The sequence below is a fragment of the Hypomesus nipponensis genome, chromosome 5, assembly GCF_054491055.1.
Source record: "Hypomesus nipponensis isolate SF chromosome 5, ASM5449105v1, whole genome shotgun sequence".
NCBI lineage: Eukaryota > Metazoa > Chordata > Actinopteri > Osmeriformes > Osmeridae > Hypomesus > Hypomesus nipponensis.
In genome coordinates, this window is record NC_140365.1 from 7,614,313 (window position 1) to 7,641,220 (window position 26,908).

At 51.6% G+C, this 26,908-nt stretch overlaps 1 protein-coding gene and 1 non-coding gene across 2 annotated transcripts in view; one reads left to right on the top strand and one right to left on the bottom strand.

Moving 5' to 3' along the window:
- Positions 1–26,908, bottom strand: part of auts2a (activator of transcription and developmental regulator AUTS2 a) — a 238,564-nt gene that overhangs the window by 188,798 nt on the left and 22,858 nt on the right. Inside the window, exon 2 of the mRNA XM_084697684.1 lies at positions 8,522–8,776. Within this exon, the coding sequence (XP_084553810.1) occupies positions 8,522–8,776 (255 nt within the window). The remainder of the gene's footprint in view (positions 1–8,521; positions 8,777–26,908) is intronic.
- On the top strand, positions 23,436–23,508 carry trnav-aac (transfer RNA valine (anticodon AAC)). Its single transcript has one exon. It is a non-coding gene; the product is annotated as a tRNA-Val (tRNA).

Consider the following 26,908-nt stretch of genomic DNA (forward strand, 5'->3'; position numbering starts at 1 on the left):
AATAAGATCGCTCTCAGTGTGAGGGGAGGGGAGGGGGGGGGGAGAGAGGGTGTGAGGGGGGGGATCTTTCCATTGCATCAGAGGCTTTCAGACTGTCTGGGGGAGTGTTTCTTTTAGAGCACAAGACAAGGAGAGGAGGGGAGGAAGAGGAGGAGGGTGGGGGGGGGGGATGGGAGATTAAGTCCTGTCTGCAGCCTCACAGCCAGGCCTCCTGCTAACAGCACGGGCCCCAGAGGAGGAGTCCCTCCACACAGCTGGAGCAGATCAGGAGGACACCTGCAGCCCTGGCCAGACACACTCTGCTCCACAGGAGGAGGGGGGAGAGAGAGAGAGAGAGAGAGAGAGAGAGAGAGAGAGAGAGAGAGAGAGAGAGAGAGAGAGAGAGAGAGAGAGAGAGAGAGAGAGAGAGAGAGAGAGAGAGAGAGAGAGAGAGAGAGAGAGAGAGAGAGAGAGAGAGAGAGAGAGAGAGAGAGAGAGAGAGAGAGAGAGAGAGAGAAGAGAGAGAGAGAGAAAGAAACAGAGCAAGGGAAAAGGACAGCGTGAGATACAGAGAGACGGGCGGGGGGGGGGGGGGGGAGTGGCACCACTCCAGGAAGAGAACGGGGGATCTGCTCAATGTAAATCACAGATCGCTTCATCCAGGATCCTGGAGGTTTACCCCCCCCTCCCCAGTGTTATTCCAACACAGTTCAAACAGTGTACAGTGTTCCCTGTCTGAGCCCCTGCATAAGCCCAGACACTGTCACCACTTCTCCCACACTCAGCACATCTCCACATGGAGAGCTTTCCGTCAGGGAGGAGGCCCAATCTATGGCGCTTGGGGGTGGTGGTGGTGCGGTGGGGCCTCATTTTTCCCACGAGAGAAGGGGTTTGAGAGGGTGGGAGCGGGCACACAGCCTCCCTTGCTATCTCCTCCTAAGCCTGGATTAGCCCTCTGCCTGTCCAGTGCAGCGCCAGGTCAGCCTGCCTTGTTTGTACGCTGCGGGGTCCTGGGGCTCCAGGAGGGGCTGTGGAGCCAACAGCACTCACACACACCTGCTCCGAACCTGGGCTTAGGGAGAGCGATGGGGGAGGGAGGGAGGGAGGGAGGGTACAAAATCGAGTTTTTCTAGCCACAGCCCAGAACTTCAAAAACGATACAGTATTTTCCACAAACACAAACAAGTCACACGTGTGCACACAAACACACAAACACACACGCAGACCTTTCGGATCTACCTGCAGTATCTGCGGTGGATCTTGTCCCAGGGAGGTCTGTGCCCAGCCTAATTGGTATTTACAGAGCGATGGGCTCAGTCGGCTGACTGCTTAACACAGTGGCCAGGGGGGTCACCCGCAATTATACACCTTATTAAAGACTATTAGTGGTGCAGGAAACCTGGCAGTTAGCTGGGGCTGTGTGTGTGTGGGTGTGTGTGTACTGGCTGCTGCCCAGGTGGTCCATTACAGAGCCTAGGCCAAACCCTCCGACGTGAGCAGGGCTTACCATATTAACACTTAATAACCAAATAATGACACATGAACCCTGAGCCCAGTGGGAACTCCCCCTTTCCTAACCCAATTTGTGTGTGTGTGTGTGTGTGTGTGTGTGTGTGTGTATGTGTGTGTGGAGAGAAACACGCAGAGCAGAACTGTGAAAGAAGATAAGCTATCAAAGCCGAGGCAGCCTGGACAGGGGCGGTGAGCGCGTGTCTCAGACTCAGAGTGCGCTCCTTTTCTCTCTGTTATTCTCCCCTCCATACACACACACACCCTGACAGGACAAAAAGAACACTCCTGATTTGTTGGTTCCACCACTGACGGTGTTCATGAGAAAAGAGTATTCTCTGTTCCTTGGCGAACGACATAGGGGGGACCACTTGAGGAGACAGGGTGTGTGTTTGTGTGTGTGCGTGCGCGCGTGTGTAGGTGTAAACTCCGACACTTTCGAAATCATAAAAAAAATATGACTCATGTTCTGGAATGGAATTGAACGTCACACATTGTCCCTGGCACTGCCTGGCTGACAAAGTGACACGTAACCTCCCTCTCTCCCTCTCTCCCTCTCTCCCTCTCCCTCTCCCTCTCCCTCTCCCTCTCCCTCTCCCTCTCCCTCTCCCTCTCTCTCTGCCAAGAGGACATTAAATAACTGTGACCGGCGTTGCTGCGAGCTGTGGCAGTGACAGGCGCTGGACAGCACTGATAAAAGCTTCTTAAGCACCTGCCCTGCCAGCCAGGCTGATTGACAGGTGCGAGAGGATGCAGCTAAAGTGGCCGGCACTTTGGTCGAAGCGTCGCCGCTTAATTTCGGCAAATTGACTTGGAGGGTTTTTGTCGGGCGAGTGACAGGAGCTGGGGGGCCGCCGGCGTCACCTGGCGCCACGGCCCGCCCGTCGCCACGGCTACTCCCTCCAACCCCGCCCCCAGAGCGGCTAACGAGCGGACAGACGCGGGGGCCCGCCGTCGCCCCTGACAGCCGGAGGGACGGTAATGGGACCGAATGATGTGGGAAGGATCTGATTAACATGCACGTCGCAAAGTACCCGCCCGCCCGCGCGCCTCGCTTCAACCAAACTTCAAAAGGAAGGTATCGATGGAGAAGGAGAGGAGGAGGAGGGGCGAGAAGTGTTGTGAACACGTCGCCCTCGGGGCTCTTCATTGGTGGGGAGGGGCGCGTGAGGAGCAGCCAGTCATGGAAAAGAGAGGGAGACGTGCCGAACAGGACAAAGGAAAGAAACGCAGTCATCCAGGGCGTCGAACACCCTCTGGGAGACGCCCGTTGATTCGCGACAGACCGAGAGTGACAGACGCGTGTTGACACCGGGTTACTGTGCCCCCAAGAGCGAGCGCTGTTGACGGAAGAGCCGAGTGACAGCGCTGCCACACCACGGCTGACAGCGCGTCAACACCAGCTCCCGGTGCCGTCCTGATAACCACCAACCTCCACCGCCGCCTTCTCGCCTCAGCCCACCACACACACACTCCGTGCCCACACCCCTCTCCGATGGAGAACAAGGACAGGTCGGCCTCGTGAAAAACGCAGACGCCTGGCTCAAACGACACATGAGGAAGCGGGGTGTTTTGTTTTTTTTGATCGCGTGAGTCGGAACAGGGGCGCTGATTGGATTGGATTGGATTCACGTCTGCGAATCAGGACTGTGACAGGAACAATTATCCTCCCAGCGTCCCGGGGCAGAGCGTTCGGGATCCATCTCAACACACAGGGACATCGCGCTTCTTTCGTTGACTTATTGGCTTAGCCAATAAGCTCATCAAGGGTGACCCGCGCACGCTGAAATTGAACATAATATCACATTTGCACAGCAGAATTTGTGACACGCGCGAAGCAATCCCAGGTCGACGCTTTGCCCAGGAAAATGTTTACACACCTGTTGTCCCACACAGGAGACACATCACCAGGTGCGGAAGTTCATCCTGGGGTCTCCTGAAACAGAGAGTCCATGCCCTCCCCCCCCCCCAGAGAGAAACAGGCTCCGACTGAAGTCTGTGATCACAGCTGCAGCAGTCGGCGGCCATCTTTCATCAGACGTCTGCTGTGAGCCCCGAAGGTCTTGGAAATCGGATGAGAAGAGGGTCTCCTCCGGGAGGCGAGGGAGTTAAAGGACCTCGACCCTCGAAAACGCCCTCCTGCAGTCCCCGAGGTCCCAGGCTGACCCACAGAGACAACCCCCCCCGTGCGGGGTTGTCCTCCAGCCCCAGATGGGGGCAACGTTCTGTGGGTTCGACGGCGCGCTGCCAGCCTGGGGATGACCCACTCTCGATCGCCCTCCTCTGTCCTGTCTTGTTGCTGACAAATGGAGACTGCTGTTTGGCGGGCGGGTGGACGTCAAAGGGAGCGTCTCGTCAAAACCTGCCAAGCTGGGAAAGGAGACCTGTTGATGAGCTGGGCTGTCAAAACACCCGTCACATCAATCCTTCCCCCCCCCCCCTCCACCCTCTCCACCCCCTCCCGTTGGGGAGGACAGGGAGAGAACGGATCGCTCACTTAAAGAGAGAGTGACACCTGCCGCCGCTCAGCCAGAGATCCGGGGGTGCGTGTTGGTACAAGGGGACGATCGTGAGTGACGGTAAAGTGCAGGGTGGCGAGTCTCGCCTACTGACGGTGGGTGGAAAGGCAAGTGTGCGTGTGCCTGTGAGTATTCAAAAGTATCAGAGAGAGACAGGCGGAGAGCCACGGAGAAGCAGGCCGACGGAGAGAGAGGAGACAGACACGGGCAAACGCTGTCGAGGAAACGAGACCACAGCTTGTGGTCGATCCTCCTTCCGACTCAAGGCGAGTTTACAACATGCATGCTTTATGCACTCTAAGCGCGCGCTTAAAGTTCCTGGGACACCAACAGCTGCTTCCTGTTGTTTGTCCTGCGGTTCGCGTACGCGAGACAGCTCGAGCATCGTCAGCAACACGCGCGAACGCAAGTCAGCAGTTAAACAGAAGTAATAAACAATCAAAGTAAATTGCAACACTGCTTACAGAGCAAATACATTTCAGGGTAGGATATAGACACATACGGACCGACACACAGCAACACACGGACGATACTGAGAAAGAGCAATATCTGAGGCCGCCATGACAGGAGACGGACCGAGAGACAGACAGGCAGGGTGAGGACAGGGGGCTGGGTCCACTCTGCCCCGGTCCCCCCTTCCTCTCTGCCAGAGCAGATGGACCTCGCCGCGCGGCCCTCTGTTCACCAACGCCACCCAACACAGCGCCACACGCCACGGCCTGTGACTCAAGCACCCGCCGCCCACAGCTCCCACATCCCCCCTCCTCCTCCTCCGGCCCGCGAGTGTGTGTGTGTGTGTGTGGGGGGGGGGAGGGCGTTTACAAACCACGGCCCCCTCCACGTCCACCCCCTCACCGAGCCCCTCGGACAGCTTCATCCATCTTGAGCGACGCCCACCCCGGCCCGCACTCTCCCTCCCTCCCTCTCCTTCACTCTCTCCCACGGAGCAAAGCGTGACGGCGCGCAGGGCCCGGCCCTCACACCGTCGTGCCGTCGAGCCACTCGATGCTCAAAGTACTGCCTTAAAAAGGGTGCCGTGACAGGACTGCAGAGTGGTAAACATCCGCCCCCGCGGGGGGCCCGGGCTGAGCAGAAACCAAACGGGCAGGGTGACACGCTCCCCCACACGCGTGGCACTGTACAGCACTGGGCTGCTGGGAGCCCCATTTACCTGCAGAGGGTTCCTTTCATGCCAACACTGGCCCGCTGGCATGAGCGGATCACACGAGCGTGCACGCTCACACGCACGCTCACACACACATGCTCACACACACGCTCACACACACGCACGAGGCAAGAGCAAGGAACACTTTTCTGTGTATTAATGCAGTATGTCCGAGTGGGAAGTAATACCCGTGCGTCTATACTTGTGCAGTCTAACACTTGCAGCCAACTACCCTTCGCACAACTACCAGCTGTATAACGAGCTGCAAAAATTGGTCTGCACATTCAATCTCCAATTGAAACAATTTGAAAAATAAACCTCCCTCTTCTTCGTAAAATCTCGACAGCAAAAACAAATAGCGGAACAGATTTTGTTTATCACACGCGCAGTAGCACTCTGGACAGAAAAACGACCAAAACACCACAGCAGGTGCATTGTTAACACCAGGCACAAGTTCAACCCAACAACAACAGCCACAGCCATAAACAAAGACCAACATAGCTGGAAAGCTCTCATTTGCAGTTTGCTACCGCAAGCTCATGCATTTTCAACTGACAGAATGTTACCCTATCTGAACTCTCCATTTCAGCACTGGGCGATGTGGCAGAGGAGGTTGTAAACATGTTCGTGTTCTCTACGCCCCCTGAGCTTACAATATCTCACACGGTTTAGCACATTGGGTCAGTGCCAGAGTTGGAAAATGTTTGCCGCAATCTGTGGGCCTCATGGTAAAAGAAAGGGGGGGGGTGGGACGGACATTTCACTTCTGTTCTCAAAACTCCCTCTCACACTCCCTCTCTTTTCTTCTCTCTCTCTCTCTCGTTCTTGTATACACTCTCTCTCTTGCTCTTTCTCTCTCCTCTGTCTGTCCCAATCTCTCTCCCTGCCTCCCTCCCTCCCTCCCCCACCTCAGTGTGGGCAGCAGCCAGAGAGGGGGCAGATGAAAGCACGCCTTCCCAGACTGCTGCTTAACTAAACGGGGAGTTAAACCTTGAGAATAACCTCTGACATGAAACCCTCCCCTTGTAGGAGGACCATGCCGTAACGATTATTTATGGCCGGATAAGATAACATTTCCCCTGCGGGATAACTAGGGGAGATCGCCTCGGTTCTGTTTAAAGGACAATGGGGCCCTTGGAGGGCAGAGATGATGATCTATTCAATTATGCATATATGTCATAAGGCGTGACTGGTTCGAATGCGATTGGGGCTGAATGCGATATGCAAATGTTCTCTGAGCGGGGTGGAACCAAAGCAGGAGGAAATGTGAGCGCTTACAGGAACCACAATGAACAATCAACAGCCTCGTCGTCGTCATCATCGTCGCCGCCGCCATCATCACCAGCGTCGCCGTTATCGTGCTATTGACCTGTTCTTCATTAGCAGGAAGGGGAGGATCTTCGACCCTGGAGCCACACAGGAGTCAAAGCAGACTCCTTCTCGTGTGTGTGTGTGTGTGTGTGTGTACATGCATGTGAGAAAGACATTTGTGCGTGTGTGTGTGTATATACGCCAAAACGTGTGTACATGCATGTGAGTGAGTAGATCTGCGTGCCAAGCTCCCCTGAGCCCCGCGCTCCGACGGCAGATGCTCCGGCCCTGATCAGTGTTGCCTGGCAGGGGCCACGGAGGGGAGGAGGGTCCTTCAGTCCTGGGCCTAAACACCACTTTGTGCTGCTCTTGTCACAGAGGTCGTTGTCAACTCCCCTGGCTCACACACCCGGGCGGAGCCAAAGAAGACCCATCTGTGCTCTCTTTATCTGTCGCCGTCGCTCTTGTTCTCACCCACCGTCTCTCAATCTCTCGCGCTCACGCGCGCACGTGCTCACACCTCGCCCTCAGCAGTCACCTCTGCTGCCATGCAACTGCATGCGCCAGACAACCTTGAGACTGGCAGGTGGCACCATCTGTCTGTACCAGGAGTGGCACACCTTCAGCCGTGCGGCAGAGGGCTTCCAGCAGGTCCTTCTACACAGCCATCAGATACGTCGCCTGCGGCAAAATGACAACGCCGCGGACGCGCGTCCGTGTGATCGGGGTGGACTTCGGTGCTCGGAGAACTCAGGAAAAGGGGGCGGCTGCTGTGACCGTGAGACCAGATATTTACCCGGGAAGTGCGTTTTCCCCCTGTGTTGAGGTTATGTCGAAGTCCTGTTGGGGTCGTGTTGTTTGTACTGTTCTGGTCGTGTTGCGGTCGTGCTGCGGTCGTATAGTCGACGTCCAGAGAGAGTAGCTCAATGATGAACAGCCTGAGATGTCTGCCCCGGCCCTGCTGTGATGACACGGACAAACGATGACCTCTGCCCCTCCCCCTGCCTCCGAGTGCGTGTGCGGGTGTGTGTTGGGGTGGACTGTGGGCGGTGCTGTAACTGATAGCTCTAGCTTGCAGAGAGACACCCCTGTGTCCGTGTGCCATAAATACTCATTAGCGCCACACACTCCCTCGCCGCACACACACACACACACCCACATGCTTTTGTCTCCTCTTGCTCTTTCTTTCTTTCTCTCTCTCTCGTTCTCTTTCTTTCCCCCTCTCTCTCCATACTCCCAGCCTCTAGCCCATAATCCTCAACCCTCCTTCCAAATCTGACGTCAGCCACGGTGACTAATCTCTAATGTGCTTTCTATTTTATTAGCGGCCATCATTGATAATAACAGCCTCAACCAATAGACAGCCTCATCATCAGTCGTCAGGCAGAGAAACGACACAGCGCCCCCCCCCCCCCCCCCCACCCCACACACACACACACACACACACACACCCCCAACAATGTGGCAATTTGCTCTAATTGCAGACAGTGAACAGGAGAAGCAGTCTCCAAACCTAATGTAACATTAATTAAGTCCTCGGATTAGAATCTGAAATGAATCTCACGCAGTAAGACGGCCCCTCTAATGATACGGCACGATTAAAGAATCCATCTGAGTTGGTTCTAATTGTCTGTGAATAGAACATCTCTATTGTGCAACGATGCTCGACGAAGGCCCGGGTTCAAAGGAGCTTTATTTCCCATATCATGCTGCCGGTCTCACTACAACAGGAGCATTCCCCACGGTTTACCGTGAGAGGATTGTGTCCGTGACGTCATCCGGCCATCCAGATGCAAATCGTGTCCACCTCTAAGTGCCACCGACGGCACCATCAGGCCTGATCATGATCCCGGTTAAGGACAGGACACAAGACCAGACCTGGCACCTGGCACTCCACAACGTCACCCAGCATCCGCTTGCCCTTTCAGGGAGCTGAGGAAGACAGGACCCCCCCCCCCCCCCCCCCCTCAACAACAACAAAAGATAGAGATAGAGAGAAGGAAACCCAGAGAGAGGACAGGAAGGAGAGAAGACTGACCGTCCTGTTCTTCTTCTGCAGGTGTTTCTTCTTCTTCTTCTTGCCATAGGTGTGGGCCAGGCGGGGGTTGTTCTCCTGGTCCGAGTGCTGGTGCTGGTGGTGGGGTCTGTGGGGTTTGTGGGGGTGGTTGTTCTGGCGGCCCTGGGCCTTGCAGGGCTCCAGGCTCAGCCCGTTGGGGACCCTCGGGGGCCTCTTCTTGTGCAGGGGCCCGGCGCGGTGGGCCCGGCGCTCCTGCGGCTTCAGGGTCATGTCGTTCTGGACGGAAGGAGAGAGAAGAACAGAGGCGAGTCAATAAACCAGACCGGAAAATGCATCGCTAAAAATACAACCATCCGGGCCACAGATGTCAGATTTATTTACAGTCGGATTCTCAGTGCCCGAGATGAGAGGCTTATTCAAATGATCCGTTTTCCGCCCAGGGGTGAAAATGTACTACAAAAGACGTGCCGTTGATCAGCACCACCGTATCAGTACTCTCCAGTGAGCACAGCGCAGAGTGAACACCGCACTCCCTACTGGGGGAGGAGGCGGGGGGGGGGGACCCCCGTGGGTCGCTAAGCGCTAACAACGCGTTTCATTTAGACGTCCTGTCACCGGAGCGCCTTCAGAAGCCAGGCAGAGCACAGTGTGTGTTTAACCACATAGCTATTACCGGAGCAAGGCGGTCCATTAACGGCTGTTTAGTTAGCGTGGAGCACAGGATCCCAGCACACTGAGAGAACAACAGCTAACGAGGAAGCACTGGGAAAGTTCAGTCTGTTAGAAACCCAGCAGGAAGCATTGGGGACACACACACACAACATGTCTTAAACTGTCGTAACATTTCCAATATAGCGGGGTATTTTTCTAAATAGATGGAGCAATGTAGTTTGACTGAAAGATCAATACGCCCACTCATCTGCCGGAGGGAGGTAGAGCACAGCGTTGTACGATTCCCAGAGCAAAACTTTTGGAACAAATCAATCCCATTGTTTGCGAACGGGAACTAGGTGGGTTCCACGGTGTGCCGCGCAGGCTAACAGCCCCCCCCCCCCCCCCCCCAGGTTTGGCCCACCCTCTCAGTCAGAGGCCTGGTGGGGCAGCCGCCATGACACGTCAGTGTGGACGGCCGTTCGCAAGCGCAACACGCCACCGCCAAGGGGGCAGGTGTGAAACTACCACGGGGCCGCTAATAAGGTGTCGACGCCCTGTGAAATGTCCACGGGTGGACCGTAGGACAAACCTGCAGACTTTTCATAAGTGTGGAGGCATTGGTGGGGGTGGTGAGCTGAGAGAAGGGGGTCGGCCCTGTGGAGAGCTGAACTGTTTCTCTTCTCGCCGCCCCCCCCACCACCGGTATCCACTTTCACAGCAAACTGATTGGTTTCGACGGCCCGCCTCATACGAGACACTGTGAATCCAGATGGATTCAGATGGCGGCCTAGAAGTCGGCAAAAATAAAATGGCCTCCATTTGGGCCTTACTTGGGGACTTGGCCACCGTGTGAACATCTACCGGCATGTTCACAGGAGGTTCCTAACAATGACATCACTGTCGCTGTTGACTAATCAGAGCTGTTGTATGACGACTACAACCCAGCACACCGGGCGTGTCCTTAGGGGCGGAGGGCAGTTAAACATCTAAGACAGGCCGTCTCCCTACGCAGCGTCTGCTCCACGAGCGAGCGCGAGGCAGTCGGGCGAGGAGAGAGAGTTCAGCGAGGGTGCTGCTGGCTCTCTCCTCCTCTCTCTCTCCTCCTCTCTCTCCTCCTCTCTCCAGCTGGCTGCATGAGTCCAAATAATAGCCTTTTGTTTCTCCCCACGTCACCCGACGCGAATACAACAAAATGACACGCATTGTCGGCCTTGTGAAATGAGTGACAAACTTATGAGTGGGCCGAGAGGAGCCCCATTGTGGTACCTTTGTGTGTGGTTCTAAGCCTTTTAAACCGATTGGACGCGGAAGGGAAAACGAAGGCGCTATCCCCTGGGCATGTCGCTGCCACAATAGCGAAAGACAAATTCCAGATCTATACCATTTCTCCGGGGAGAGGGGCCATACGTTAGACGTTTGGAAATACTGCAGCAAAGCTGTTTACGTGCTCAATAGCGTATGAAATGCCTTTCCGTTCCTGTGGCAGGCCCGGGATGAATGTAGAACATTGTGCTGAGCTGTACGCCTGTTTCACATGAAGCAGGCTAGGGAAGGCAGTTTCACAGACGAGAATTGGAACGGTTTGAGAGATTGGAAAGCCAATATCAGCCCAGAAAGAATATATAAGATTGGACTTGGTATGGACGGAAAGAGATGTTGGCTGGACCCGACTGGTGCGTTATAAGGTCCTGCCTGGAACGCCTACACAACAACATCTTGTTAACCAGTGATGATGTCAAAGAACGTTGTCAGACATGGGGGGAGAAACTAACATAGCTCATGCTGTTCACAAACTGAACTTCCAGTCACCTGTAACCTTGTAAAAACTTTATTCACCTACGCACAAAACCGCCTCATGACTGTCGGCGGCTACAAACGATAGCAAACACATTCAGCTCCTGAACTCTCCCCCCACCCCTCCCACCCCCCCCCCCCTACAGGGCTGTAATAACTTTGAAAATATCTCTAGAAACAAAAACCAGGCATGTGTTTGATTATGTGCTCCTCTGCGAGTCCCCTTGGCAAACTATCAAGCCTCTCTTCTTTTTTTTTTCTTTTCCCTTTCCAGAGGTTTCAGTTTCAGTGCTTTTTACATCCCGCTTCACTTGGCGTCTCCAGCTCTCTCCCCCTCCCTCAGTCTCTCCGTAAACACTGCTCGGCCAAGCTCCTCCATCCATCCCCGCGGAACTGGAGAAGTCAGCTGGCCGTCCCTGAGCCCCCCGGCTGTGGAGGGCCTAACCTGGAGCACTCAGCTGGCCGTCCCTGAGCGCACAGCTGCGGAGGGAGCCTAACCAGAAACGCCGTCTCTCGCCTCGGCACGCCTGCTAGTTCTTTAAGCTGGAGGCTGCCTCTCTTCTCCGGACGATGTGAATCAGTCCTCGCGGACAGGCCTCAAGAGTTAAAGGCATAAGCCCCGAGTAAACCTGCCACAGCCCGGTGAAACTGGTCGACGCGCAGGTTGGATTGGGTCTGAAGCGTGGAGGGGTTGGCGTGTGCCGTGCGCTTCTCACGGCCTGCTTTACAGAGCTGTGGAGGCGAGCTGAAAGCCCATGACATCACCGTGGGAGACCACCCAGACACGGTGGAGGCTCTCTCAGTAAATCTGACTCCCAGTGCAGATCAAGACAGCCCAGCCCAGGTTCGTCCAGGCTGGATCAGCAACACACACAGCCTACAGTACACACACACACACACACGTCACGCAATGTTGGCCCACAGTTAACACACTGAAATATCATACAACACATGCTAAACACAGAGATTAGATGGAGAAATATGCTCATTAAGCCTCATAACCGGTTGGCAATGCCACTTGCTATTCTGCATCATGTCTTGCCCACTGGCCTACATTACACAGTGGGCCAGCTGTCTGTTTTCAGTTCAGAAACTTAACACTGCATTAAGCAGAGAACTGACTGTTTACTGTAGAAGCCAAACCCCAACCAGTACACAGGCATGTCTCTCTCTTTCTCTGTGTACGAGAGAGAGAGCGAGAGAGCGAGAGAGAGAGCGAGAGAGAGCGAGAGAGAGCGAGAGAGAGGGAGAGAGAGCGAGAGAGAGAGAGAGAGAGAGAGAGCATAGTCATGCTTTAGTCATGCTTTCCACTGCATGTCTTATGTATGACAGGACTTGGGGACGGAAGAGACAGACACCAAAGCAGCAGCTCGTTTCAGAGTGCATCAGCGCCTGGATGAAAAGGTTGAATAACGATGACTCATGACCAGGGAAGCGAGAGGGCGCCACAAAGAAACCACTCAATGATATGTGGAGAGCGAGAGAAAGATAGAGAGAGAGAGAGAGAGAGAGAGAGAGAGAACAGGGCAACCTGTGTGGTGCTCAACTTCAAATCCAATAAATAGAAAACGGTTGCTCTCAGACGATTCCAACACCAGCGGCACTGAATGCGTACTGTAAAAGACCGCTGCCTCGACCTGTAAACGTGTCTTCCGTTCCCACGGAGAGCAGAATGAGCTCCCACAGGTGTGGGGAGATCCGACGGCTGCAGAAGTTGTAGATGAGTCCCACCCAGACACCACTTACACCCCTGTTTATCAGTCAGCCTTGGCTCTGTCCCGCCTGTTTATCACAGCACTTAAACACCAACAGAGGGCACATTGTAAAATATGTGAAGCCAGTAAACACCTATACACACACACACACACACACGTCAGGGCCAGTTTTCTGGCATGTGTCTTATCACCGCAGAGGCACATTTTCTTTCCCTCAGGAGAGGTAAACAGATCTTGGGGGAGGGAGGGAGGGGGGGGGGCGTGGCGCAGCATCACAGGATATCCTGTGCGGAGCCATCTGATTGTGTTGTGGGTTGTTCTACAGCTAAATCAACGCGAGCCCATTCCTTCCCCGGAGCCTCGCAGGACCGTCTGCCCAGACGGGGAGTCCTGATCTGGGCTGAGATTCCATTTGTATCTCTGTTATTCTTCTTATCTGGGTTCCTGAGAGCCGCACCATCAGTGGGCCCCGGCAGACAAAAAAAAAAACCTAAAGCTGCCAGGGGGCCCCCAGGATCATATCAAAGGCAACCATCAAACGGCTGCCCCAACCCAGGCACGGTTGCTGGGTGGGAACAGGCGATGCCTGACAATACGGCAGTCTGGAGGAGGAGAAGGGGGGGGGGGCTATTTCCTGTCAAGCAGCTGAAGCTGCTCTCTGGCTCTTGGTGTGCTGAGTCCTGCTGACTGCAGCTGATCTTTACAGACGTCAAACTGACATGTTTGTATATTGCGTGTTAAGCATTGGGAGGAGGATGGGGGGGGGGGGGGGGGGGTAGGGTGTGAGGGTGTGTGATCATGAACCTGTGTGTGCTTGGTCTTTGCCACAGCGCCGGCTGACCGAGCCAGGGTCGTCGATAGCTGCAGCTACAGCTAGCGCTAAACGGACCAGAGAGCCGTAATGAGAGGCAACATATTCAGCGTCAGTAGGACGAGCCCACAACATTTACACTCATTAAATAACCATGAGAAGCAGTGTTCTGGATCAAATTGAAGAGATAGAGCTTGTCAGGCTGTGTTTCTGATGTTAATGATCATGTAAACCACACTGTGCATTCGCCCCAGAATGACATCTGAGCAACAGAAACTGACAGATTGTCTGTTGACGAGCCAAACGATTCCCTTCAACGTAAAAACGGCATCAAAGGCTGCAGGTGGAGTAGCTCCAACAGGTACACAACACAACACACTACCTGGAAAGGCTCACAAAGTAGGTGGAGGACCTGACTTTATAAATCATTTATCATTTTCAAATAACAATTCGGCCCTAAAACAGACTTTGCTCTCGTCACAGATATTCATTTTATAAAGGTTAACGTTGGAGATAATACTCTTGTCAACATAGAATTGTGTGGTTTGCCTCACTTGATTAAACAAACAACTTAAATCTCTTAACAATCGTTATGTTTATCTACATAAACAAAACTTATGTAGGTCTTTACAAAGAAGAAAATAACACTAGTAGCAGATTCCCGTGAAGACAATTAACTTGCAGTGAAATCAATCGAGTCATGGGTGTTTAGTGGATTTCCCTCTGAGGCCATAGCCCTTCAGTGTCGGTCATTCCCTTTAATGGATGACATATGACGGAGTAAATTAAGTGTGTGCTTGAGCGAGCACGGATGAATCACTCTCTGCCAAAGCACCAGTTTTTGCTCTTCAATCAAAACATTTTCATTAATGAATTATTTGAATAACCAGGAAAAGCATGTGTTACTGGAATCACCATTTGTAAAGGAATCGCTTACTACTTTGTTGGAGTCAGCGTGAGTGGAGAAGGAAGGTTGCAGGTGTTTGAGCCAAAAACATCTCAGCGAAGAAAAAAACGAAGAAGCAATTCCAAATCAAACATATCCCGATAAATGAACAAAATAGCCCACTTAAAAGGTTTACAAAATAAAAAATGTCCCATACATCTCTAGACAAACATAGGATCGCTATACAATATTGATGGCAAATATTGCTGATAGCAAAATAAACATTTCACAAACGCCCGCGCCACTCCCTGCCAATGTTGTGACGACCAACAAAGCCGCAAATTTCGTTTCCTCCCGGTTTTGACCGACACAGGATGCCAGAGCTAACGTTGGTGTGCTAGATTCACAGGGATTCAAAACTCATGACCAAACCGAAAACTATTTAGCCTACGTGTTACATAATATTGTGGTTTCAACCGTGCAAAAGCCTAAACACCTATTTATCGCATGAACGTGTGTAACATCATGTCTTGGCCCCAAACCTTCGTAGCGTAGTACGATTTGTTAATGTTATTTTACAGTAATGTGAGAAGGGGACGAGGAGCAGGGGGGGGATTTGTTGATCTGTTGAATTAGGGTTATGGGGGGGAGGGGGCAGGGAGTTGTTGAGTTGTTTTGTTGTGTTGATTTGTATTGTTTGCTATGGTGTTTTTAATGTGAAATTGAAAGGAGAGTGAGGGAAGGGGGCGCTCGGGGTGAACATAACATCCGGTTCAGATCCTGAGGTTCTGAACCATCCAGTGGCTGGCCCATCAGGCCGAGCCTTAGCTCTCTGCGTCACTACCCGCTGTGACGTGCTGTTCATTCACCGTGCTTGCTATGGCAGAGCTTGCATCATCATTGTCCTTGCTCTCTCCCCCTGCCCTCCTCCCTCGCCCTACCATTCCCTCGAGACTTGTCTGGGGAAACAAAGGGAGGAGAGAGAGAGAGAGAGAGAGAGAGAGAGAGAGAGAGTAATCCTGTTTAGGCCCACTTTAGTGTACTCAAAAGTACACCCATGCACTGACTTCGGCACTCAAGATAACACGTCTCTCCTCAGGCCTCTTTTGTCTCTTCAGAGAAAAATAAACTTGTTTGTTGACGGCGGTGAGGCCAGGACAACAATCACGGTACAAAAACCAACCCCTCCCTTGGGATGACGACGGAAAGAGAAAAGCTTGATTTCTCCTTCACCCGGGCTTTGAGACGGCCTATCACACACTCCGCTGTGATTCACTCCAGAAAATTGACTCGGGGAGAAGGGAAGAAGATGGGGCGACGTTGAAGGCTTCCAGTCCTGATGGGGTCCATATTCTCTCTCTCTCTCTCTCTCTCTCTCTCTCTCTCTCTCTCTCTCTCTCTCTCTCTCTCTCTCTCTCTCTCTCTCTCTCTCTCTCTCTCTCTCTCTCTCTCTCTCTCTCTCTCTCTCTCTCTCTCTCTCTCTCTCTCTCTCTCTCTCTCTCTCTCTCTCTCTCTCTCTCTCTCTCTCTCTCTCTCTCTCTCTCTCTCTCTCTCTCTCTCTCTCTCTCTCTCTCTCTCTCTCTCTCTCTCTCTCTCTCTCTCTCTCTCTCTCTCTCTCTCTCTCTCTCTCTCTCTCTCTCTCTCTCTCAGCAAACTGCTGTCAGGGCACAGGAGCAGGTCTTTCAGCAGGGAAAACAACTGAAATTGCACCAGTGTAATTCTGCATCTTTCATTCGCACTCTCGCTCTCTCCCTCTCTATCCGCCACTGTGTTCGGGTTAATGGCTTTGGAACAAATGAGCTTGTCTCTCTCTATGTGCTCTCCAGCAGGGGAGTGGTTAGCACAGATATTGGCCCCAGCGTTCTCCCACAATGGACCTGGCCAGACTACACCAACCACCACTCAGACCTGCCCACACAGCCGACCAGCACAGGAATACCACCCCACTGCCGCCTGTCACCACACTGCCCTGGAAAAAAAAATGATCATTAAGCTTTCCGGGGGGGGAGTGAAAGTTAAGCAGGTTTTTTTAGAAGCTTGAGAAACCTTGTCTGCATGAGACTGTCCTGTGTATGTAGGTGGTGAATAGAACGCCCTCGCTCCCCACCAGTACTACCAGTCCCACCCCCACTCCCACCCATCTCCCCCTCCGCTACAGTCATGTGATGTTTCTTATGGGACAACGCCGCTTCAGCCGAACAGCCGAGGTTGCTAAGCAACTGGGTACAGAAAGCAGATCATTAAACTGCACTGATGCTCACTCAGTCCTCTTGCTGATGTGTGTGTGTGTGTGTGTGTGTGTGTGCGTGTGTGTGTACTTGTTGCTCAACCCAGCTAAATTAAAATCTTGAGTGTTCCTTCAGGAAGACACCATTACCATTTTGAGGCAAGTCATATATTCAACTGCTTAAGTTGATGTCAACCAATACATTCATATAACTTTCATAATTGAAAGTCAAAATTAAAACAGCCCAAAAATGTAATTTCAATGTTCACTCTTTGCCCCACAAAAGAAAGACCTTTTACTATCCATGCATACCCTTTGCTTTATGTCACAGCCCTATAGGGGCAAATCACCTCTGACTGGACCAGTCATCGAAAAAAGAAAAAAAAACGTGTATTTACAGTTAAGTTAGTTATGACCAACTTGGCTTGGAAAATACGCCGATATTTCAACGAGCCATACGTCATTCCAGCTCGAGAGACAAGACACCGTTACTCTTCACAATGATACGTGCATTGCTCAGACATGATTTACGTCACAGCACTATTCATGTTGAGTCGCATCAACAGGCTCTGGGGGGAATGTGTCTCTGGGCCTGACTGTGCAGGTTTATTTCCTGCCTCTATAAAGGCCGTAAGCTGGGCCTGCTACACTCTGGAGACACGCCACTTGCACTATTTATAGCCTGTGGACATTAAAGCTACAGGGTAATGTGAACTCGCTGGCCTTCCCCTTCAGCTGGTAATTAGAAGCAGAGTGAGAGCTCACCGTTCCGAGTCCTGAGGGAGAAATAGATGGCGAGACGCACAGGGAATGTGCTAGAGGAATATCATTCCTCAGCCTGGACAAGGGAGCCTGAAAAAACAGCGGATCAAAAACATGAACGATGGAGGTGGTCGTTCACAGTGACTCAGAAGCACTGAACTGTCGATAGAATGGATTTTTACCTCAGGGACGGAGGGAAAAGGCCACAGTGAGTGTAGAAACACGGTATGTCCACCTGGGACAACAGAAAACTCCCAGCGTTTGCTCACCAAGCCAATGATTTTGATATTGAAATACCCAACAGAAATGATTACATCTGTTGAGTTGAAAGAGATCAAGCATTGCTGACAAAGCGACAAAGAAACCAGTGGTTATACGTAACTTTAGGAGAAATAAAAAGAACCTGGGTCTAATCTGGAGTGACATGCACTTCTACATTATATTTCCTACCAGCACCCGGGAAGGCCAGAGGCCTTCATGTTGGCTCTGAAGTGTTTGGTTTCCTCCTTACATAAACAGACAAGATGGCTGATTTATCAGCAGTGACAAGTGTTTGTCCAACAGTGTCACTGACAAAGCAGAGTTTATGGCTACTGATGGTGTTCTTCACACACTATGCTCCTGAGAGCCATGGCCACCTCAGTAGAGAAATCCTTCAACATAACAGGAAGCTCTGCCACGTGGAACTACCTCAGCCTTGGCAATGACATCGCGGACGAAGAATGGAGGATGTGTCTCTACTGGTCAACACCGGTCACAGACGTGGTAGACTAGACTTTACTGTCCACTTATCTTTTGTAGATTTTCATCCAATCAGTTCTATGGGGGATGAGCTTTCAGTTACAGATTTACAGATTTAACAATTATTTACAAAACGATCCAAACGCCAAAGCACACAATGTAAAAAGACTATAGATGGAGACTTGTGCTACGAGTTAATCGAAATGCAAATATTTATAGACAACATTAATCTGATTAAGGGATAAAACAGTATTATCTGCTAAGAGCTTTGGCAGCCTCGTCTGACCTGATTTACCTGTATCTGCCAACACAACCATCACTTGTTCTCTCATCTCTAGTCCAGTACTCTCTCCTTCCCTTCGACACACTCAACCATCACATTTGTGGAAGCAACAATTTGCGAAACCAAAATGGGTTAGATAAAGTGCCAACACTACAGAGCTACATAATAAGAACACTGGCAAGCAGCTATGAAGAATAACTAATAAATATGTTAATTATGTTAGTATTATTTGCATGCAAGTACTTAAAGCATTTCAGCAGGGAATCCTAAAATAAAGATTAGGCTTCCACGGTACAGCATTGTGATTGCTACTGAAATATTGCTTTGATAAGAATAATTCCAATTCAGCAATTCCATGCCCAAGGTGTCTGTTTGGAGATTTTTGTTCCCTAGAAATGACAAAATACTTCTTACCAACAATAAAACCATTTGACACTTTTGAAAAAAACAAAAAAAAAAAAAACTTTTTTTAAATGTAAAATGAACTTTCCGTTTGCACCTTGAAAAAGGACACCAAAAGCGTTCCATCCACAAGTCCTTCTCTGAAACATCTGGTGCTATGCGGGCTGCTGAACCATGTGGGAGGTACTGGGAACTGAACAGGCAAAAAAAAAACACCCAATTCCTATTTGTTTTGACTAAAGTCCACAACTCTCCTGTGAGGCCAAACTAACATCCCACACCTCTCAGCCGTAAAAACATTGCTATGATATATTGCTGTGTCCTGCCTCCCTCTCTCCCTTGCTCTTTCTCTCTTCCTCTCTCTTTTTTCCCTGGAGCTCTGGATAATTATTGCTCATCATAGTTGCTAAACACCATGCTGGCACAACCTCAGTGCAACACCGGAGGGATAATTGCCCTCCCCCCACCCACCCCCTCACTGCCACTAACCACCCCCCTGTGGTCAAGTGTGGCCATAGCTGTTTAGTCTATCCCAGGGAAAAGAGAGGCCCCTTCACACACTGAGGGGGGTGTTTATACCCCACCACCAACACCACCACCTCCTCCTCACCACTACCGGCTAACACAACCACAGAGCCCTATAGTATTGTTAAATACACTGACTGGCCTACTATTTCCTGTTTTACATTAGTCTGGCCTGACCCTGTAGAATGAGAGGCTGCCAGCTGCACTGTCTCCAACACACTTCACAAGTCAGTATGTATCCTACAGCCGTAGACAGTGTGTGTGTGTGTGTGTGTGTGCAGGAGACATGGGTGGCATGTCAAACTCAAGGGAGAGGAAGTCGAGGAAACATAGAGCAAAATAACAGGTCACCTGGCTCCAGCTGCCAGTCACACTGAGTGGCATGGTGTGAGGGGCCAGGCCACTGAGAGCTCATTAGAACCCAATGGAGCAGCTGGGGGGGAGGAGAGGGGGGGGGGGGGAGGGCTCTCGTATGGAGTGTCAAAACAGTCGCTTAACCCCTTCATCTCTGTCTGTCTGGACACCAAGTCCCTTGACAAATCCCCCTAAGAGTGTGTGTGTGTGTGTGTGTCAGTCTGCCTCTCGGGCTGTCTCTCTTCCTGTCTGTGTCTGTCTGTCTGTCTGTCAATCTCTGCATCATGACCTCCAGCCAAACCACCTCCGCCCCTCCCCCGAGAATATGTTACCCACAGACACCTTAATGACATCCTGAGGTGAAGTGGCTAAGTCCTTCCAGCGTTTATCACCTCTTCCCGACTGTCCGTCTGAAATGCTGGGATGTCTGAATTACAGGGCCACTTGATTGCTGCCGGATAATGACGAGCGCAGACTTCCCCCAGAACACCCAGGAACAAAACTCTGCAATGAGACGCGCAGCACAGACGTGCCGAACAAAATGGTTCACAGAATGTTGGCACTGCACTACATTTGAGTCAATTTAATGTCTAAAAATAGTTGAACTAAACGTCACAGAGGACTACATTCGATGTGAATATGCAAATCAAGATGTTTCAAACAGAGCTTCAATGTCTTAACACTGCGGTAGTAAATTACACCAATGATGATCCAACTTAGAGCCTGCCCCCCCCCCTCCCCCCCTCCCCTCTCTTTCCGCCATTCCTGATGCCATTAACGAGAAATTGGCTATGATTAACACTTTTTCCAGAGGTGGCACAAGGTATTATTAGGGAGCGACTTCAGAGCAGTCATTATCAGCAGACAGGGTTATGGAGGGAATATGAATGTGGGTAAAAACACTGTAGCAGCTCGGCTGCTAGTGGTGTGTCATGGTGAAATTTCACCCTGCTATTAAACCAGGACAATAGAAGCGAAGGAAGGAAGGAAGAGAGAGAGAGAGAGAGAGAGAGAGAGAGAGAGAGAGAGAGAGGGGGAGGGAGGGGGAGAGAGGGGGAGAGAGAGGGGGAGAGAGGGAGAGAGAGAGAGAGAGAGAGAGAGAGAGAGAGAGAGAGGGGGAGAGAGGGGGAGAGAGGGGGAGAGAGGGGGAGAGAGAGGGAGAGAGAGGGAGAGAGGGGGAGAGAGGGAGAGAGAGAGAGAGAGAGAGAGAGAGAGAGAGAGAGAGAGAGAGAGAGAGAGAGGGAGAGAGAGGGAGAGAGAGGGAGAGAGAGGGAGAGAGAGGGGGAGAAAGGGGGAGAGAGGGAGAGAGAGAGAGAGAGAGAGAGAGAGAGAGAGAAAGGAGGAGAGAAGACTGAGGGAGACAGAAGACACACAGCATGTATATGGCTGTGTCAGAGTGTGTCCTTGGTAGTGCCTGTGTATGCGGAGCTTGCAGTTACAGGCTCCATGTCACTTCATATAAATCTGTAGCATCAGGCCGAGGTCAGCAGTTCTGAACATTAACAGTCTGTTTGATTGTGTTATCATCATTACCATCCATCCCACTATATTCCCTGATGGCCACAGGGAGCTGTGCATTCTCCTTCAATCAGCAAATTCAGACAGAATACAATTATAAGAACACACATAGACTAATGTACAGTCTGCTGATATGTCATACCGGTTTCTCGTCAGTACAGAAATGACTACAATTGGATTGGAATTAAATTCAGTCATATATGATACGATGTGTTGTCTGAAAATCTTTGTTGTGAAAAACGAATATGAAACTCGTACATAGTGAGAGCAATAGGGTAGTCACAAGGAGTTCTTTAGATCTTTATGACTTATTCTTTAACCAGGCATGAGTTACCTGAACGCATGAATTTCCGTCGGGAAATCCAATACAGTGAATTGAATTGCATTGAACATCTCTTTAAAGAATGGCAGTGATAAATCCTGACAGAGGGCCGTCTGCGTTAAGCAAGGGATAAATTATGTTAGACAACAAGTCCAGGACTTCTGAACAAGGGAAAATGAGTTCCCTTTCAATTAACGGCACTAATGAAATACTACAGATGTGGAAAATATCATTAAGCCCGAGCAGCCGGTCTCATTCTTTATTACATGGCAGCATTTCCCTTCGCTCGTTCATCAGACAAATCAATTATTGTGACATATTAAGCCGACTCAGGTGTCTGCCAAATACTGTATGTATTGTATAGATACCAGAGCAAGATAGAAAGTGAGATGGTGACAGAGTGAGAGACAGAAGGAGAGAGAAAGGGTTAGAGAGAGAGGGTTAGAGAGAGAGAGAGAGAGGGTTAGAGAGAGAGAGAGGGTTAGAGAGAGAGAGAGAGAGGGTTAGAGAGAGAGAGAGAGAGAGGGTTAGAGAGAGAGAGAGAGAGAGAGAGAGAGAGAGAGAGAACCTGGCAGCGGTTAAGATGTAGCTACAGAGAGAGAAGCAGGGGGGGGGGGGGAATAGGGTGGGGCTGTGGCTAACAGGAAGCCAGCTCCTGTAGCGTAGCGGTTATCATGTCCATCTAACTGCTACACACAAAACAACAATGCAGCAATCACTTCAGTATTCAAACCTAGAGAGCGGGCCAAACACCAGACAATCAATACGAGGTGCATGCTCGGGCCGCCCATTGACCCATGAATGGATGCTTATCTGTCCGAACACTTCATAAACCTCCCATGTATCCGAAGGGAGTGAACTGAACGCAGTCATGTTTCAACCTATATCCTCTACCCCGCACACAAACACGGCCTTGTTAGCGGTGGGCCGGTGTGGTATCGGTCACCGTGCGCCAGGCCCCAATCAGAGGGACCTCTGCTCGGCCTGTTCCCTCCTCTGGCTGAACACGCACTCCCAGTTCCAGGGCATGCGTGCCTGGCTGCCTTGATTTAGCTCAAAGCACTAAATGTTTATGGGGCCATGTTCCATGGGATAAGGAAAGCGGAGTAGCGCTTAGGAAATGGCTGCTTTTTTTTTTTTTTACTACCCGCACTACTACTAGGGAAAGAAAATGCACTAAAGTCTGACGTGGGAGCATGGGAGCAGGAAATATGAGTTCCAACTGTTGTGGGATGAATACCCAGTACAGCGTGCTGCATGGGTGGAGTTTGGGAAGGAGTGTAATGTGAGTGGCTTTGAGACGGTGTTCCAGCAGCCGTGGTCTACCCTCCAGGCTGCTCTGTGGCTCTGCTATCTTGGGGGTGACACCGGGTGTCACCAGCACTCTGACTTCAAAGACAGGCTATTCTATATCCCCTGTCTGCCTGGCTGACTGGCTGCCTGGCTGACTGCATGTACGTCTGTCTGTCAATAGTTTCCCCCTGACTGTCTTTGACAGCTTTCAACCTGTCTCCTGCAGCAACGCAGCCGGGAAGCTCCGAGTTTGGGTCTCGGCAGTGGGGTATGGACTGCTCCGTTTTAAGTCATTCGTTATCCACAGTTGACCAACTGGGGCTTCTTTCACTTCGGCATGAAAGCGAGTGAATCCAGCCCGGAGATCCCCTTCATGTCAGCCAGACATGAGTGACAGGGCTTAGTAGCGGTGACATTCTGCTTATAAAAAAAGAAAAGAAATTGGGAGCCTGTCACTTCTCACACATCTTGTCATCGAGAGAGACAGAATAGGAGGGATGAGACAGAAGAACTGCGCGAGAGAGCGAGGGAGAGTAAGATTGAGAGAGACAACTGGCAGAGTGCTTGATATTTAACCAAAAGGGGAGGAGGGAGAGGGGGGTTAGGGTTGGGGTTAGGCCAGGGGGGAACTGACAGAGGTGACAGTCAGTTCCCGTAGTGTAGTGGTTATCACGTTCGCCTAACACGCGAAAGGTCCCCGGTTCGAGACCGGGCGGGAACAGCAAACACTTTTGCCTAGCATGTGTTGAAAACAATGAGTAGATATTGTGGAGGACAGCTACACAGACACGCACAGTTACGACTGTAGATAGAAGTCAGCACGTAGACTAAGTGGGATAGAAGGCAGCATGTCTGGAGTTAAGCGAAAGTGCAGGGCTCTCTGGGGATCCTAGTGCGGGTGGGGAATACACACACAAGGCTGAACCAGACCACCCTGATCCACAATCTGCTAAAACCTCAGTCTAGGGCTTTGTAAAGATTACCGAGGAACTACGGCTGAATGAAGAGGGAGAAGCTGGACGATACACACACACACACACACACACACGGTACTGTGTGTGTATCCCTCTCTGAGAGATGAGCCAGGAGATGGAACGGAGAGAACAGAATGCCCTGGCGTGAGAATAGAGACAGCAGTTTGCAGACAAGTGCTTCCTCCAGAGTGGGTGTGGCGAACAACAGAATTCAAAGTGAACTCCTCGAGTCCAGGATGCAACGGGGGAAACATTGTTCCTTCGTGTCACTCACTGCAGGAGCATCAGTGGGAGGCCTTTCATGACACAGGATAAAACTCTTCCTCGGACACAGGGCGGCAAAGAAAATACACGCACAGATATATAAACAACCATCCTTCTCTCCAACCTGTGTCCTAGCTCGGCAGTTTATCTGGGCCAGGAACAGTGGGTGCTTCTGCGTGCGTGCGTGTGTGTGTGTGTTTGTTTGTCGAATCTGTACCCTTGCTGATCGGTGGAAATCAGTAACAGCGGCAGGGCTGTGTCCTGAAGGTGAGCAACACAATCAGCCTGACAGCTGACAAGACGCAGGCAGTCCCTTCCTTGGCGCACACACACACACAGAGCTCTGTGAAACATTGCAAAACCCCTTTGAGGCCTGGAAACAGCTCAGGGGCACAGAGAGCAGAGAGAGAGAAAGAGAGAGAGAGAGAGGGGGGGGAGGGGTTGGGAGGGAGATACACAGAGAGAGAGGGGGGTTGGGAGGGAGATACACAGAGAGAGAGGGAGAGGGGGAGAGAAGGAGAGAAACTGATGGCTCTGCTGCGTAATACTAAGTGCTCCATGTGATCCGCTCACTAAACCAGCCGGCCTTACACGGACAGAAAAAGAAGAACATGCCTGGATGAGAGACCACCTTAAGCCTCCTTTCCCTCCCCTCGGCGTGGCCCCAGTAGCCTGACAGAGCGGCCCTGAGCGCTACGGTGGCTCCCCTATACTTAGAGAGACCCAGATAAAAGAGGGGATCGCTCCACGATCGTTACAACATCACAAGCGCTGGCCTCGGGGCTGAGCCTGTCCAGAAAACTGAGCAGCCTTCAGGAGACCCTGAAGGACAGCGCGAGCGAGGGAGAAACAGGGAGAGGCCGCTGGCACAGAGTGTCGTCCTGATACCATTCTCCTCACTCGAGTTTAGAGGGGAAAGCGTTTACATCTACTATTGACGTCAAACAGGCTTAAATCAGTTTGGCCTCCCGTGCCTTTAAGGTCCGAACTTGAAAACCGGCTCGTCGTCCATTCATCCTGGTAATCGGCTTCAGCAAATCAAGAGGCCTCTCTCCCCGGCATCGCTCGAAGCCTCCTCGCTCCGAACCCGACAAAGGACCCGACAGACGCTGGGATGTTCCTCTCGTCTTGTTGAGTGAGATGTTTTATGCCCTGCCTCTGCGTTGGCCCAAAATCCCCTTCCCTCCGCACTATGGGAAAAATGGCCTAATCAGCTTCAATACAGCAGAAATTCAACTAGAGCATGGATTGAGGAATGGAGGGGAACGTTGAGCCCGGCTGACAGGCAAATAGAAAGCTTAACAGAGGGAGAAATCAAACACCGAGTTCGCTGGCCTGAACAATACAGCACTGATTTCACTCAGCACAGACAAGAAGAGCGACGACTTCGGCAAGGAGGAGAAGAGTAAAGAGGTAAAGAGAAGCGGAGGGGAAAGAAAGACAAAGGAGTTCAAACTATCCGAGGCGGATGGAGTGAAGTCACGACGGGAGACGCGGTATTGCCATTTAATAACCACACGCACGCCCTCACAGATGGCTCCCACTCGATAGAGTGGCTTTGTGATGGAGGTAGCTGAGGCCTGGTCACCTTCTTCCATTCAGAGGGCTCTGCTTGAGCACGCAGAGACACGAAGGCAGGGAGAGCGGGAGAGAGAGCGCGGGAGAGAGAGAGCGGGAGAGAGAGCGCGGGAGAGAGAGAGCGGGAGAGAGAGAGAGAGAGAGAGAGAGAGAGCGAGAGAGAGAGAGAGAGCGGGAGAGAGAGAGCGGGAGAGAGAGAGAGAGAGAGAGAGAGAGAGAGAGAGAGAGAGAGAGAGAGAGAGAGCGCGGGAGAGAGAGAGCGGGAGAGAGAGAGCGGGAGAGAGAGAGCGAGAGAGCGAGAGAGAGAGAGAGAGCGTCTCGCCTTCATCACAGGTGCGTTGCGGCGGGGGCATGTGCATCACGACCAGCACAAAGGCATAATCACTCTGAACCCAAGCTGAGAGTTCAAGAGCTGGAATACTGCCCCCCCCCTCCCCGGACAAGCAGCAAGAACAGAGGTGGGAGAGCTCTAATGGGACGGCGGCACAGTGAGAAAGAGAGAGGAAGGGAAACGAAAGAGAGGGAGAGACAGGGAGGGGAGACAAAAGGGACGTGGACAGGCGGGCAGGCCGCCATGGCAGACTGTTTCTCATTATCTGTGCGGCTTGTGGACTGGAACATCAGCAGTGCAACGGGGCCGGTCGACGTTCCTGGTTGGCTGTGCCCATTGCATTTGCTTGTTTTTACAAACACGAAAGGAATAAAGGTTATGAGCCACCTGTGACCCTGTTTCTGTTTCAAACAGTTAGTAATACAGCAGTATTTCTGGCTGGTCTACTGACCATACAACAGTCAGTAGACCAGCCAAACAGTCAGTAATACAGCAGTCAGTAGACCAGCCAAACAGCCATAAATACAGCAGTCAGTAGACCAGCCAAACATCCAGAAATACAGCAGTCAGTAGACCACCCAAACAGACAAAAATACAGCAGTCAGTAGACCAGCTAAACAGCAAGAAATACAGCAGTCAGTAGACCACCCAAACAGACAAAAATATAGCAGTCAGTAGACCAGCCAAACAGACAAAAATACAACAGTCAGTAGACCAGCCAAACAGCCAGAAATACAGCAGTCAGTAGACCAGCCAAACAGCCAGAAATACAGCAGTCAGTAGACCAGCCAAACAGCCACAGGCAGCGAGGCACCTAGAGGGTGTTTAGACAGGAGAAAAGCGTCTCCTCTTCACACTTAATTACACTAATCACTTCCTCGCCAGCCAGCCCGCCAGCTAGCCCGCCCTCCCTTCTTGTTACCTCAGCCTGGTCAGAAACACAGAGGCAGATGAGAGGAGACTGAGAGCCTCCC